General features: G+C 34.9%; 1 protein-coding gene across 3 annotated transcripts; it reads right to left on the bottom strand.

Moving 5' to 3' along the window:
- Positions 1 to 4,738: 4,738 nt before the first annotated feature.
- LOC147472592 (uncharacterized) lies at positions 4,739 to 14,862 on the bottom strand. 3 transcript variants are annotated; one of them, XM_086588486.1, is made up of 24 exons: positions 14,739 to 14,862; positions 14,023 to 14,171; positions 13,711 to 13,928; positions 13,492 to 13,597; positions 13,274 to 13,375; positions 12,972 to 13,031; positions 12,808 to 12,886; positions 12,560 to 12,707; positions 11,903 to 12,026; positions 11,388 to 11,571; positions 10,625 to 10,653; positions 10,260 to 10,408; positions 9,727 to 9,829; positions 9,536 to 9,631; positions 9,369 to 9,424; positions 8,613 to 8,736; positions 8,092 to 8,154; positions 7,911 to 7,970; positions 7,657 to 7,818; positions 7,423 to 7,496; positions 7,250 to 7,343; positions 6,410 to 6,543; positions 6,237 to 6,317; positions 4,739 to 4,954 (listed from the first exon to the last, which is right to left on the bottom strand). In XM_086588486.1, the coding sequence occupies exons 1-24, from the start codon at positions 14,743 to 14,745 to the stop codon at positions 4,759 to 4,761; spliced, it is 2,598 nt and encodes an 865-aa protein (XP_086444612.1). In that variant the 5' UTR covers positions 14,746 to 14,862; the 3' UTR covers positions 4,739 to 4,758. The 3 variants fall into 3 exon arrangements, with proteins under 3 accessions (XP_086444612.1, XP_086444613.1, XP_086444611.1); XM_086588487.1 differs by lacking the exon at positions 14,739 to 14,862 and adding an exon at positions 5,189 to 5,294 and having other exon boundaries at positions 4,739 to 5,098; positions 14,023 to 14,423; XM_086588485.1 differs by lacking the exon at positions 14,739 to 14,862 and having other exon boundaries at positions 14,023 to 14,423.
- Between the last annotated feature and the right edge of the window lie 1,177 nt (positions 14,863 to 16,039).

The raw sequence follows: 16,039 nt of genomic DNA, 5'->3' as shown, positions 1-16,039 counted from the left end.
ATCGGTTCGGATTTGGATTTTCCGGAATCCGACCCAAACTAATCCATTCACATCCCTAATCATGACTATGTTATTCAAGAAGTTTTGAACCTGTTGTACGGGCAAAACAATGATTACGATATTTACAATAAAATTTAACATTGGTAGCTTTAAATTTGTGATAGTAGCATATTGCATTGTAAAACAAAGCCAATAATATTAAGCTTGATGTTTCCCCAAATTCTGCATAAAAAAAGGACTAGTAGTCTCTTACCATGTATTCCTGAATGACTTTCGACTGGTATAATAGTGTCTCATTATCTATCAATCTATCTATTCCATAATGCATATATATCTTTTTTATGTCTCTGCCAGTGACCTGTTTGTAAACTGTCGTATCCATGAATGGTGAGCGAGTGTAGTGCGTCCACATCTTTGGATGTTTAGCGGCAACTTGTTGTACAGCCACGTGGTTCAATCAGTAACCCATAACATATATCATTTTTCAATACTGGAAAAGATGCCAATTGTTCAATTCGACCGGAATGAAAGAATGATTCCGAAGAAATGATCCATAACCAACAACGAAATTGTACTTGAATATCGTTTTTCTAACATATGAAAATTTTCCCATAGAAATTGAGTACTATTTTTTCGGGTTTTTTGTATTTTGGTCATAGTGATATTAGAGTTTGATCCACAATTACTTGTTTATTTTACTTTGGTCAAAAATTGTTGTTAGCCCATCAAAAAATTCACAATACCACATTTATCCTTAAAATCATCAACCATCACTTAATTAGTATTTTGCAATTTAGTCATAGTGATATTAGGGTTTGGTCCACAATTAATCGTTTATTACACTTTGGCCTCATCAGCCCATCTAAAATTTCATAATACTATATTTACCTTTAAAATCATTGGTTATCATTTAATCATTTGTTTTTAATCAACGACTTGTTTTACATCATATGTATCTTAACTAACCAAGTTTCAAACTTACATTTTATCTTTTTCATATATTACCACTACAATCACCACCACTTTCTCCTCCACCACTCAATTATCACCTCATTCATCACCATTCAACAATCACCGTTATCTAGCTCTCTCAACTTTATACAAATATCAAAATCATTTGTCCTATTAAATTTAAAACACTATAGGACTACAAAAATTCACTTTGAATTTTTAAAAAAAAATAAGATTGGGTATTTAAAAGTTCAACTTAAACTCCCTAATGAATGAGACAAAAATCTTAATAACGCTTATCTTAACCCAAAATCTAAAAAAATTTGAGTATTAAAAATCAACAACAAACTTGAAAATCGTAAGTTGAAAATGTGATAAATGGGTTTTTGATTGGTAGTTGAATGTGTTAATGGCAACCATTGCTTTTGGATGGTGGTGGTGGTAGCGATTCAGATTGTTATGGAAGGTGGAGGTGGTGGTGGAGCGGTGTTAAAGAAAAAAATATCAACTATCTAAACTCCACCGTTGGATTAAATGAATGAGATGATGTTATGTGTAGTTTTTAATAATTGGTCACACTTTTAATAGCAATATTTGCAGTTTGGTCCTCAAATAGGTCACATATACGATGTGCAGAGTATTATAAGCATTTTAGAAAATATATTGACGGAATAGACGTGGTCGTTCAGTCAACTTACAATCAACGCATTTTACCGGCAATTTCGGACCAAAGTGTAATAAACGATTAATTGTGGACCAAATTTTAATGTCACTATTATTGCTATGACCAAAATGAAAAAACCCTATTTTTTCCTTATAGTTTACTAGCATTCAACACGGCGCGATGCGCTTGTTACATTCTTATTTGGTGCTAAAAAAATTTAAAAAAAAAAATGAGAAGGCAGTTTCATAATTTACAATATAGGAGTAGATTCATAATTTAGATAAAATATATGGACTGATATATAATTTATTGTAAAGTATAGGAACTGTTTAGTAATTCACACAAATAATAAGGACTGTTATGTAATTTATGTTAAACATAGGAGCTGTAATTTATTAACATAAATAATAGAGACTATTCTGTAAGTTACGTAAAACGTAGGGGTTGTTTCATAAATTAAAATAGTTAGATGGCAGTTTCATTATTCGTTGATAACGTAGGGGCAATATGCTAAATCAAATTTTACTGATCAAATACCAATTATATCCTCCTATCACTTGTGTTATTACATACCTCCCTTTCAACAAATATTGTAATAATCGAAACTAAACAGGAGTATAACAGGGATATAAGCTACTGTTTATCGAACCAAACCCTTTAAAGTTGTTAGACTGTCATTTCATCTTACCGACCAATGGTATTGTAAAGAAAGTCTTTCAAGCAATAAAGCAGGTCCAATTGTCCAAATGAAGTGAAATTTGACCCGATCCTATCGTAAACCATAATCATTTGTATATTAGGACGTCACTAAGGACATCTCCAATGGAGAGTGTAAAATTACACCTCCACATAGGCGCCACCTAGGTGCCATTAGGATTTTACACCTCTAATTGTATAGTATTGTAGAGTTTATAAATATTCACTCTCTATACTCCTCAATGGAAAAGTGTAAAAAAAAGAAATATTTTAAACTCAAACGTCACTTTAAGTGACGTCCCTCTTTAATTTAAACTGGGGTCCGAGTTAAAAAATTACTTTAGAATTAGAAAGGGACGTTGCTCCAAGTGACGTTCGAAAATTATTTCACTCAGACGTAAGTTAGAGTGTCGCCCGGGAATTTTTATTAACTAATAACGAGAGGGGGAATTCCCCATCCTCTCTATTAGCTAATACACTATTACCTACGGTATAACACTCTCATTGGAGAGAATTTTTTGATATTTGGAGTGTAAAATTTCCACTCTATACGGTTTACACCCCCCTATTGGAGATGCCCTAATGGGACTTTGATATGGCCCTCTATCTTCAAATTTAAGAGAACAATACAAAAATGGACTTCCAATACTCTATACTGGCCCTATAGTTACCATCATTTAAAACTGTCTCTATTTGTATCACATTTATAGAGGGCCCAATCCATTTTGCGAGATAACATCAAAATGGGTAATAATAATTTTAGTTGAATGGTACCAGAGAAACTGGTCAAAATTGCTTATATATTGGGAAATATTCTAGGTTTGAAATCTCACCCGAACAAGTTGTCTGGTTTTTAAACTTTTTGTACCAAATTTAGATCACAATGAAATGTTACGTATGGGTCTTGGGCTATCTACACTTTCACAATGCCAATTTCACAATAACTAAAAGTTAATACAAGATTTAAAGTTAATTTTAAAGTTCAGTATTGTAGGACACAAAATATAAGGGTCTCTATGTCTCTTCTTTTCTCTATACATGTCTTCAAAACGCTTATGTAGCCCTCTATTATTAGGGCCTATATTGGTAATGTCAGCATTTTGCCACATGAGATAAATTCGTAAATGTAAATATTACAATTCCCAACAACGATGACTGACCAGGTCAACTTGATCGAGGTGACAACAAATACGATTTATACGACCAATTAAGTACCCTACCATTCGAGTCTGGGCGGTACACGTTGGCCCGTTAGTGGGTATGCACATTATCTTTGGTTGGCTATGGACATCAACTATTCAAAATGCCATACTATTTTTTCTATCTAATCTCTCTGGGTATTGATTGAAGCAGAAAGTGTATTCAAAGTAATAGCATCATCAACGCGCTATTATTTCCGATTGCTAATGTGACAGGTAGCAATTTATCTGGCAATTTTGTTCACCAACGCGTTACTAAACTGTTGTTTCTATCTCAGCAATTGTTAAATTCTCGATCAAAATACTCACAATTTTCCCGTCCAAATGTTGGACGGATCAAGCTTTGCCGTTCATAAATTTTGATATTTTTTTTTAATAAAAAATTAAAACGGCTGGATTTCCGATCCGAATAAAAAAAAAATAATAAAAATTTTAAAAATTACATTAGGCACGAGACAAATTTTGCCGCTCGAAATTGAAACAACAAATTTTGACAAAATGCGTAGGTTCATAATGTGATTTTAGCCTTTTAGTTACATAATGTGATTTTAGCAATTTTGATCGATATAAAATGTTGATGTGTTGCAATTTTTTTAGCAGCGCGTTGATGATGCTCTAAGAAGATCCTATTGCAGTGTTGTCAATCATTCGTAGCGTAGATCATGGACAGCATTTTATACTTTCACCGACGTGAACTTGGCCAAACAGTTATTTTCTGCATTTACAGCTTCCTACTGATCCATGTCCTAGTTTTCGTACTCAGAAATTCATTTAACCATAAATCAATGTTCTATTACTAATCTGTGCATTTTGAAATGAATTAACGATGTTTAGTAACCTTTACAGAGTTAAAACAACAAATGGAATCACATGGCTCTTACAACCAATGAAGGGAAAGAATGTTGCTATATGCAGTTGTTTAGGGGGTCAGCAGTCCAAAGCCCCCAATTTCATTTTTAATATTTTTTTAGTAGTTAAGAACCCACTGATGATAATTTATTGGGATTTCATTTTTCATTTTAATATTTTTTTAGTTTTGAGTTTTTGTAATTTAATCAAATGAACTTATCCAAATAAAATGGTTGATTTGAAAAAAATTTAAAATGCAATTAACACAAGAAAGTATTTTAATTTGAAAAACATTTTCAATAAACAAATCCATCCAACTTTCCCCATCAACTCTCCTAAAGTAATAAGAATACTCAAGTAATAAATAGTTCTTCACCAATGAACTGAAAAAGAAACAATTTATTTATTTATTGGGGCACTATTTGTATGTACCCAGCATAATAATAAGAATGTCCACACACAATAGATGCGTAAGGAAAATATTAGAGGTATAAACAAGAGAAAAGTGAGTGAAATCAATAGTAGAAAACCACTTTTCGAATTTCGCTTAGGCCCCCACATGGCTTGAGCCGCCCCTGACAGTGCACAACAACCCCTGGAGAAACGATACATGGAACAAAAGGTAGGTTAGAGATATTTTTGCCAAGTTCCAAATTCAAAAGAAGAAACATCATGCTGCAGGCATAGATTTGTATGGATCTTTGAACACAGAAATGTTTCCAGGACGTGAGAATACAATCTACACCAAAACAAGGAATCAAACGTTAGCAAGAAATCTAGCACTCGCTGTAAATATGCCAAAACGAAATTTAGTTATGTGTATGCACACCTGATGACTCGAGAGCGTACGTGTTTTAAACCCAGCTTCACAGTAAGCAAAATAATATTCCCACGTTCTAATAAATTTCTCATCGAACCCTAACATAAGGATTTTGCTGATACAAAGAAGTTACAAGAATTTAAGACTTAGCTGGAAAACAAAGCCATATAATCGGAAGAATGAACAAGATGATTCATGTAGACTGTTACTATCCTTTTTAGCAACAAGATGAACACCTCTAACATGTTTAGTGCTTTGCTTTGTAATAACACTCTTACACCAAAACACGGTATGAAGTGTTATTCTCAACTATAGATTATGTGAAGTTATGAACAAAGAAAATATGACCTTTGCAAGGTAGTTCATTAGTCTCATAGGGATGTCACATATGAATGCCTCCCTAGAAAGTTAAAACAGAACGGACTAGGTAAAGAAGTGTCTATTGGCTGGCCGTAGGCCTCATCAACCCTGACCAATCACTTTTGTTGATAAACAAATGTTATAACTCTAGTTCAAGGTAAAAGGAGAACCATCCGAGCTAATAACCGCATTGTTATCATTTTAAGGTCATACTTAGGCACTAACTAACTTGACTATCACAACATGAATAATCGCTGCATTCAATGCTAAGCAAGAAATTGTGAGGCGCAATTTTTTTTTCCATTTGTCCTACCAACATATCAATAACACTGAAAAAAGAGTTTGATGGCCTTATATTCTTGTCCCCACTTCATATTTTGGGAAAGTGGGACGTATGTTGCAGGTATCACAGGCTCTGAAACACCAACAGGGAGACAGCCCAATTTTTAAGTACCATGTTAAGTCGCCATTTAGTCTGAAACTCAAACTCGTAGACAGGCCGAATTTAGTGTGTATCAAGAGGAGTCCCAAGGATAAACATAGGTGGGACTTAACATTTGTATCATAAGCATGTATCAGATGACAAAGTAACCACCACTCTGAAGATGAGGTAGAGACTCTAGCTTCCAATTTTCCGGACATACTGATTCGTCATCCCGTTCAAGTAAACAAGACCACTTAATGAATATGTGCATACCTCTGCTTTGCCATGAACTCTTTTCTCCAATACTTTATTGTTTGGTAATAATGTATTCCAATATTTTCCAGGTGCTCCACACTGCATGTGAGATGCTTCAAAGCACAGGTACGCTTCCAAAACAAACTACCATAAAAGTCATATAAATCTAAGAAAGTAAAGGTCCACTTTACCAGAGTCTAGTTGTGGCCATAGCTGCAATTACTCTACTTAAACAAGGAAGATGTCCCCCAGGAAATATGTACTCCTTTATGAAATCAGAGCTCCGCCTATACTCATCATACCGTGCATCTGGTATTGCCGTGAACTGTAGAAAAGCACCAGAAGAGAACCAAAGGAAAAACATGGAATTCTGTTACTTTATTATATTTCCATAGAAAAGACAGAAAAAACATAATTTGAGATCAACCATGAGTAGTTAGAAAGAAAGATATGTTTGCTACCCATGCTTTCACACCCCAATGTCGGTAGGGACCTCTTCTTCTTCCTTACTATATGAAAATATTTTCATTTAATATTTAATTCCTGTAATATACCTGTGACTCGATAGGTGGAATAGTATTTCTCTCCCAAAGAACATGTTTTAGTTTCAACGTTCTCTATCACAATTTCAAAGTAAAGATCATTGTTTTATATCTTTATAAATTCTTCAACATTGCATTTCTCCTTTTTATGTGTGAATAATATGATATATTAAACCTAATTAGCTAAAACATATTTTTTATTTTCTATCATGCACCATCCGGTTCTGAAGTTCTTTCATCCTTTAAATAAAGAACGTGATAAGCGGAATGTGTGTCAGAATGTTGCATAAACTCTTTTAAAGGATGACACATGTTGGATTTTGATACTCCATGAACTCTTGGGACACTTCTGATCTTGTTCTTATCACTTAAGACTGAATGGACCTCATAACAAATCAAGCTTACATACCTCTTAATCAACAAACGAAACTCATAGTATTCCGTTTAAAAGATTTAATTCTGAAAATTTCCTAAAGTAAATATTGTCACCTGTAAAACAAGAAGACCATCTTCTGCCAGTACTGAATCACAACATCCAAAGAATTCATCGATATACTCATGACCAACTGCTTCAATCATCTCACTGTGAACAAAATTATCAGTTGATCGGAAGAACATTATCCAACAGTTAAACCCTGATATGACGGTTATAAGGTACTCACCAAGATATAATCCTGTCATATTTGGAAGACTTGGGTAATTCACGATAGTCACATAGAAGAAACCTTATGCGGTCCTGACAGTAGTAGCCATCGAAAGTTGAAATTAACATGCATAAATACATCATTTATAAATTCACTCATACATATAACTGTAAATACCACTTCAGCGAGACCTCCTAGACCTCCTACTCCATTTAGCATTGAATATATATATATAACAAAAAATTAGGAGACCTGAAGACCTGCTTCTTTCACTTTACTTTCAGCAAACTTTAGTTGCTCTTCAGATAGGGTGATGCCAGTGTACTTGCATCCTGTTTGTTTCACAACTTCAATGGCCAGCCTTCCCCAGCCACATCCCATCTCAAGAATTTCATGTTTGTTGCTGATTCTAGCCTACATATGCTCAAACAGTATAAACAAAGTAAGAAGCAATTAAGTGAGCTACTCGCAAAAAATAGAAGATGCTACTATTATATATTTCTCACCTTTTCAATAAGCAGAGATATTTTCCTAAGCTGTGCTACTGTTAAGTCTTCCTTCTCTGACTATCAAATGTTTGCACATGAAAATCATTTTATATAATCATCCACTGAACAATATGTGAAAGAGAAGAGTCTTACATGTGCTAATAAAACACTTAAGCTTTAGGAGGAAGGAGTTAATTACCTTAAAAATTGCAGCAGAATACATCATTGTTTCATCCATGAACAGACCAAATAGGTCATTACTCTAGAAAGACAAATTAAAAGATTAAGTAGTCAGACTAGTTATCACCAAATATACTATATAGAACAAAATATCGTCAGTTGTATCATTACAACAAGGAAAAGTGGAAAACCATCATCATGATATTAAAAGAAAGGACGAGGTTATGTTAACAAGATTACAATCTTTTGAGATCTATTCGTTTTTTGTTCTAGTTGTCTGACTTCAAAACAAGTTGGACAAACACGTAACAATGTAACATGTACCGGGAACTGCTAAAGGCAAGTCACTAACTTCTGTAGTTTCAACACACAGGTTCTGTTGTATGTTTATAGTAGTGGAGGAAATGAGTCTTTTTTTTTTTTTGGCCTATATGAAGTATGTAATTATCTTCATATTTAAATGCAAAAACTACATATAGAAAAAACAGATTAAACTTAAGATAAGTAAAAGGTACGTCGGTTGGTGTCAAAAATACAAACCAGGTCATAATGACGGGAGATATTCCTGCGAGCTTGCGTTATCGTATTTTGTTTAGAAATGTGTCTTAGGAAGTATTTTGCTGATGTGATCCCCGCCGTGAAAAACAATGGTGTCCACCAACCCCTGAAGCCAACAGTTGGTAAATCTAGATCAACCGAATCTCATAACAAATATATTCCTAATGAAGAAGTCAAAATTCTAAACCAACTTTTTCACATGCTTATGTCATGCAGGGCCATAGATCAAATATAGAACTCAATACTCACAACAATGAAACAAAGAATCACTACTCTGAATAATAATATCATTAACTCAGAAATTGTCTTGTTTCATTACAATAAAGCATTTTATAGGCTACAAAACTTAACAACGAGGAAAAAGACTCAAAACACTCAAACAAAGGACTCAAAAGCCTAATTCTACAAAAGGACAAAATTTTCCAAAAATGGAAAGTTTCAAGCTAACCACTTATTTAGAAACTACTCTTCAAAAGAAAGAGTAGGGCAACTTATGGAATTAAAAACGACTCTCCAATCAAAATCTAAAGCAAAAACAAAACTTTCCTAAAACGGCAAAAACGCGATTTTGGAAGGCAAAACGATAAAATTTGGCTTAAAAGTGAGTTGCCCACAGCGCTGTGGGTTTTAATTATTTGGTCATCTCCAATCAAAATCAACTGGTCCCAAGTCATTAGTGCCTCGACATACGTATCTGTCATAAGTTGTATTGCATCATTATGATTATTAGAAAAGTACCTTTTATTATTTCGCTTTCCAACTGGAACCTTTATATCCCTATTGGCTATGAAAATCTGCAGACAAAAATTAGCAAGAAATTTCTTGGAAGTTAAAATTATTAAAGTGGTCTACAATTCTCTAGTACAAGTTCACATTACAAGTGAAGGAGGGGTAAACTCATTTACCATAAATAAATTTAGCAAACCCTCTTCTTTGTCAACAAAAGAAAAATCACCATTGACATAAGCATCAGCTATGCCTAAGTCCGCATGTGTAGCTACCTGTTTCCAATTTTCCCATACTAACAGTTAAAGCGAAAATGGTGCTTCTGAGTAATGTTCTGTATATATAAAGCATATAGATCAATCAGACACACCTTCCAGTAAAACTGGAGATTGTGAACCCTCAAGACAGTTTCTAAACGGCACTTCATGTTGTCTCCTTGAAAGGAGAAAATTGTACCTCCGTCCTCCAGCAAACTGGATATGCAAAAGTACATGCATCACATATTCACATACATCTCATAGGTGAAGAGGTGATAAGCTAATAATGTAGAGGATGACAAGATATAAGTCTTGAGGATTGACTTAACAATGCCACAACTTTATCTTTGTGAAACCCTAGCCGAAGTCTAGACGCAAGAGAAGTCCGGCGACAAATAAATAAAACCTCCCACAATATCTCGCAACATGGTTTGCATATTCCTAAAAGAACTCTCAAAATGTTTTTTGGAGTTTGGGCATCCTCAAATCTTGCAGGAGGTATTGTTTGCATATTAACTAAAAAAGTTAAAATTCCTCATCAATTATTAACTCGCTATTGCATAAAAGATTCCTGGTTCATTCGAAGGCTAGCAAATCTTAGACAATTGATGACAGTGGATTCTGTATTACCAGAATGTAGACTTACGTTAAATGACCTGTAGTAATAAAGCGTTCAAGAAACTTAGTAACAAAAATCCGTGCTCCTTTTTCTGTCACAGAAGGTAACATGTGCTTTCTGTTTCCTAGAAGCACACAACTCTTCCCAAGAACACTATGTGCAGCAACCATGCCTGCCTGCATTATAACCAATTAGGCAGTTACATTCAAGAGCTGTGGAAAATATGGAGGCATTGACATCTCTGATCTTTTGCGTTCTAAGATAGGATGTAATCATATAGACTGCTCAAAATTCAAAACTGAACTATGTACCAGGGCCATATCTGCGTAACAAGACTAGTTTTTATTTTTTACATTTACCATGAGATGAACTGAAAAATCAGTTTTAATTACCTTTAACCCCTCCTCGTGGAAGCCACATCCTGTAGAGAAAGTTTAGTAATGTCAACCCAACCATTGTCTCTAAGGAAATGGAAAAAAAAATGCGAGTATATTACAAAGCAACGGGTGCCTTAAGTTTCTAATAATCAGACTTTCAACTTTCTTGTATAGTTGTATACTCGCTAGTGGTATGCAAAGGAACGGCTAGGGAGACATGCAAGTAAAGCCACTATCTGGACTTCTCTTCCAGCCTTTATTGTTACTAGTGTGCCTCGCTAATGGTATTGGTTTGCTATTCACTAATGTACAGGCATTTCACCAATCGAAACACAACATGTGTCATCTCCAAATCTCACTTAACAACCTATACACTAACAAATTATACTCAAGCGACCTACTGTCCAACACACTAAGGACTTGCACTCAAGGGACTTAGAAGACATATTTCCAGGACGTCCAAAAGGCACTCTAACAATAAATACTCTAATCAATTCAAGTAAAGCTCAGCTCATAACAGTCAAGCGTTCCAATAGCCAACATTGTGTTCATTATTCCTACAGTTGCATTCTCCCATTGATATGGAACACCAAAGGTCGTCAACAAGCTATAAAGAGGATGAACTACGATTGGGATTGATTCTGATCTTCTTAGACTCAGATACGTAGGCAACTTCTTCATAGAAGTGCAGCAATTTCCATATCTCAATCAAATTCTGTTTATGTAAAGGTTATCCACAATATATCCTTTACAACACCGACGAAGGAAAGAGTCTCACCTGCCCGGTATGCTTTACAAAACCATAATCCTCTTTTCCCTTGGATATCATTGAGCTCAAGAGACGCTTTTGAGGTAGCAATGGACGGGACAGGATGACTTGTTCTCCACTTGAACAAGATATCATTGGGTGTATGAGGTGGATTAAGAGTGACTAAAAAGGGTTCACTGGTTTCAGTAATATTCTGCAAGTTAGAAGCCAAAATTATCAATTGAAATAATTCTATAAAGCCGAGAGTTGTTAAATTCTAAGTACTAACCCTCTCTAGGTTAAGAGATAGGATATATTTCAAGTGTGAATTAACTGAAGCATGTCCAATAGAAGTCCTGAGACTACCAATATATATAACAAGGAAAGACAGAGTGTAATTTAAGGCTGTACGGGCAAGATGCCCAATATTTACAACGCTTTGGTAGTTAAAGGTCAAGATACTGTTAGCCAATAAATTCTTGAAGAAGCTGGTCTTGGAAGCATGTTTTACCAAATAGAACTTAGACATTATTGTGCATACAAACCTGGAGCACATTGAGCCAATATGTCACACAAAAGTTGTTGCGTACGGTTCCAAGAAAATTCCATGCACTCCACGCCATTGAATTTTTAGGCATAAGACTTTTGTCACGGTGAAGGTACATATCACTGCAACAGAAGATCATACAGGAGATGTGCATTTAGACTTGAGAGAGAGCATAAACCTTTAGCTCAAATTCTCAGGCAAAAAAAGAATCACCAATAACCCATTTCTAGTTTGAGAATATAAGAAGCGAATCATATAAGCTCTTTTCCACTTAGTAGGACACAACTTGTCTTGGCCAGTCCTCAAACAACCTATACGAGATCCAATAATGTATAAAGATGAAGAATCGGATATTTCTGTTGTGTACCATTGTTCAGCTTAAGACAAGAAAAAGTCAATCTAGTTAAAACTTTTGTTTGAAGCTACATTTCCTAATTTTCAATTTCGCTGGAAAGGCTCCTAGTAGATGGTTGTGCCAGGGTTCAAAACCACATCTGTTAGGTACGTAGTAATCTATGTTTATTGATGTCCAACTAAACAAAAATAATTCAAACCAAAGACAACAGTAAGATATAGGTCTACGTGTCCTACTGCATGATCAAAACCATGAAACATTCTCAGAACAAATTAATACCGTTTGAGGAAATGAAGTTACCTGTACACATGTTTGAAAGCACCAAGTGTTCTTGTTTCCTCGTATGTTGCTTGTTTTCCCAACATACTCAAAGCATTTACTGCTGGAACACCCAATATACATGCATCAAACATTTCTTGTGCACCATCTAGACCTCCTACAGTACAACCTGGAGAGCAGAGGGAGGGGTACAAAAACTCAGTTGTAAACCTGTCACAGATTATATTGAATACCAATTATACGAGATATGACGTCTAAAGTTGATGTACCTCCGTTATATGTGGTAACAGATTCTACTGCATATCCTGTTCTTATCAGACAACCTCTCTGTTCCAGCTCCTCTCTAACCTGTTATGGAATACAATTACAGAACAGGGTCATAGTTATTTGAGTACTAAAGCACTACTGCTGCAATTTAAGTATAAACAGTCACCTTATTGACGTAAGAATGTGAGCCCAATTTTGCAGTAAGCCATTGAGGCCGACCAAAGAGCTGTACCATATAAGAGAGAGCTAATCATACTCACGAAAACTGAAAAATGTAGGTATTGTCAAAGAGTTGGAACAATGTTTACTTCCCACATACAGCTATGCTGGATGAAAATGCTTGGGACGTAACAGATATTGCATATTCAAAACAAATTTTTAAGATTGTAAACAAATGATGCCTAATGGCAGGTGGATGGGACTTCAGGAGAAACCAGAACAAGACGATGGATTCCAAGAAAAATATACCTGAAGTAAGTGGTGGTCGCGGCAAAATGAGAGAACAGAATAAGCTGAAAAGTCTGTTACTCCATCGGAAGGGGAAGGCCAGATTGATGCACACATCGGGACCTACAAGATTTCAGATATGGATTAGTAACACAATAATGTTGCATACCGTTTATAGAGTAAAGTAGATAGTTAAAAACTTTAAATCTGGAAGAGTGCAATGCATCAATATATCTTACAATGTAAGCATTACGAAATAATTCAGAGTAGCCATGGGACTTGATGAAATGTCCCAAAGTTTCACTTTGATCACCTTCGTTGTTGCTCTCAAGATCTTCTAGGTACCTGCTCACATATAAATACATAAAAGTTACTTTTAACAAAAACAAATACGTGATAAATACAATTTGAGTACCTAATCATATAAACAACAAGAAAAGACTGCTGATATGAGTAACCTGAGTACATCATCCTTGAACTTGATTATCTCCCGGACCATTTGATAGAAATATGGATTCAGCAAGTTCGTTTTCTGTGCAAATATGCTAGAGAAACCATTCCGGTTCCCCCATTCATAGCCGTGACCATTGTCTAAGCTCACTGAGAATGACATATCCGATGTATCCATATCAACTCCTAAACTCTCAAAGAATTCCGTCATATTTGGACTTGTAAACTGTCCAACAAAATTAAAACATTTCAGTTAAGGAATCGGCATATAAATTGTGAACACATTACATTACATAGAATAAACGTGCTTGATGACTTACACGATTGAAGACCATGAAGCCAAGATCTAAATCAACACCATCAATTGTCACAGTTTTAGCATGTCCACCAAGATGGTCCTCTTTTTCATAGAGCACTACATCAACACCCTCCTTAGCTAGAACATAAGCCGAAACTAGTCCACTAATTCCTGCTCCAATTACTGCCACTCTCATCTTCGACGTTACTATCTAATGTTCAAACAACTAGCAATCCAGCATATATTGGCCACTTAACAACTAGACGATAGATTGTGCATAGCAGTTTACTTGGAAAAAAAATGGAAAGATATATCAAAGAAGAAACTTTGACGTATCAGCTGAAGATGAGTTTGGGAAGCTACAATAATGGCAATATATATCTAGTGAAGTCTAATGAATTAGCATTAAATTATTCATTGTTCACATATTAATCAACAAACAAATACATTTATGAACGGTGCAATTATTAGTATGCTAGACAAATTATAGACACGCAACTTAAAAAAATTAAAGTTTAAAAAGAAATATGTATATATATATATATAGTACATTATATCCCATCCTATCTTATCTTATCAAAATTATGAGTAAACTCCAAATCATTTGTCCAATACGTAATTATGAGCTATAATACACCGTGAATGACTCGATGAAAAAGGGCAGCAGACTGTTGGTCAGCACGTACTAGAATCGCATTCCTGCAACTCTATCACCATCTTCAAAATGGCAGCACGTACCATGCATGGTTCAGTGTTGAACGGAAGCTCTGCATGTTAGGTCCGTTTCACTTGGTCATGGACAAAATTTTGTTACATGAACTGAAATAAGTTGCACCAGAAAAGCATTTATATCTGGATGCCTGATTGCCTGCACTGCTAAACAATCATCTGTAGCCATGCCTGATACTTCAGAGTTTGAAAGTCTCGTGACTAAAGAGGACCGCCACCACTCTGAGGTTTAAAATATCATTTTCTGGAGCATCAGTCTAGGGCTCTGTTTCGCTAACCCGATAATCGACCCCGAACCAAACCGATAAAAAACTGTTTGGATTTTGGACAGGGGTGTGCAAAAATCTGCCGGAACCGTGTCAAACGAGTCGGTTATCCATTAAATTCGGTTCGGATCAGTTTGAAATACGTAACAACCGACTAGATCGGTTCGGTACTCTGTTTATAACTTTATATAGGTATTCGTTACTGCCGGACCGTAGACTCAAAAAACAAAAATAACTATTACAAATGTTTCATTGGCTCCAAAAGTTGTTTTGTGTTCACCATTTTCCAAACTAACGTGAATTTCACTTGTTACAACTTTTTCGGTCTTTCTCTTCTATTTTTTTATATTCTCTTCTCTTCCACCATTCTAAACCTTAAACTATAAATAAAAATATATCCTAACACTAACACTAAATACTAGTGTTAGAATACAGTTTTCTTTATAGTGTTAGAAGAAAACATTCACAGTTACACTTTAGATTCTGCATATTAGTATAAACGGGTTGGGTCGGTTTTTTCGGTTCTCATATTAATATAGATTCTCAATTTTTTTCTCTTATTTCTTATAAATTATATTTTTATTCACATCAGGTCGGTCTTCAAAGAAAACACCCTTTATGTCGGAAAAATGACAATCTAATAATCCTAGATCTACCACCACAACGAAACGAGTTTCTTTGTTGAAAAAAATACATGTCTAGAAATAAATAACAAAGTGTTGTTGCAAATCTAAATACAACAAGTTTCTTTTCTTATTTCTCTTTCTCTTTCTCTCTCTAAATCTTTATGAGAAGCTTTATATATTCTCCTTTGTAGAAATTTATCACTGAGTTTGTTCAAAAAAACTTTCTTGTTGATAATTGAGTGCTTTGAATATGATTTCTTGCTGAATTGAGCGAGTTTATAATTTTTTGGTATAAAATTCGGAATTTTAAACAATTAAACAGTCGGTTTGCATCGGTTTTGTGGGAAATTGGTCTGGTCGGGTAAGTCCAAGACTTCGGTTCGGATCAGTTACTATGACATATAAACCGACAGGGTCG

The sequence above is a fragment of the Coptis chinensis genome, unplaced genomic scaffold, assembly GCF_015680905.1.
Source record: "Coptis chinensis isolate HL-2020 unplaced genomic scaffold, ASM1568090v1 utg984_pilon_pilon, whole genome shotgun sequence".
NCBI classification, from domain to species: Eukaryota; Viridiplantae; Streptophyta; class Magnoliopsida; order Ranunculales; family Ranunculaceae; genus Coptis; species Coptis chinensis.
Note: the sequence above shows the minus strand (reverse complement) of the source record. Positions and strands in the feature narration are given on the sequence as shown.

What these genes read in the sequence shown, in the direction of transcription:
- LOC147472592 (XM_086588485.1), bottom strand. Translation starts at nt 14,196, where the DNA reads ATGAGAGTGGCAGTAATTGGAGCAGGAATTAGTGGACTAGTTTCGGCT. An exon ending in CACATTCTTACGTCAATAAG is followed by an intron (nt 12,887 to 12,971) that starts GTGACTGTTTAT and finishes ATTCCATAACAG; the next exon opens with GTTAGAGAGGAGCTGGAACA. An exon ending in TATGACAGGATTATATCTTG is followed by an intron (nt 7,344 to 7,422) that starts GTGAGTACCTTA and finishes TTTTGTTCACAG; the next exon opens with TGAGATGATTGAAGCAGTTG.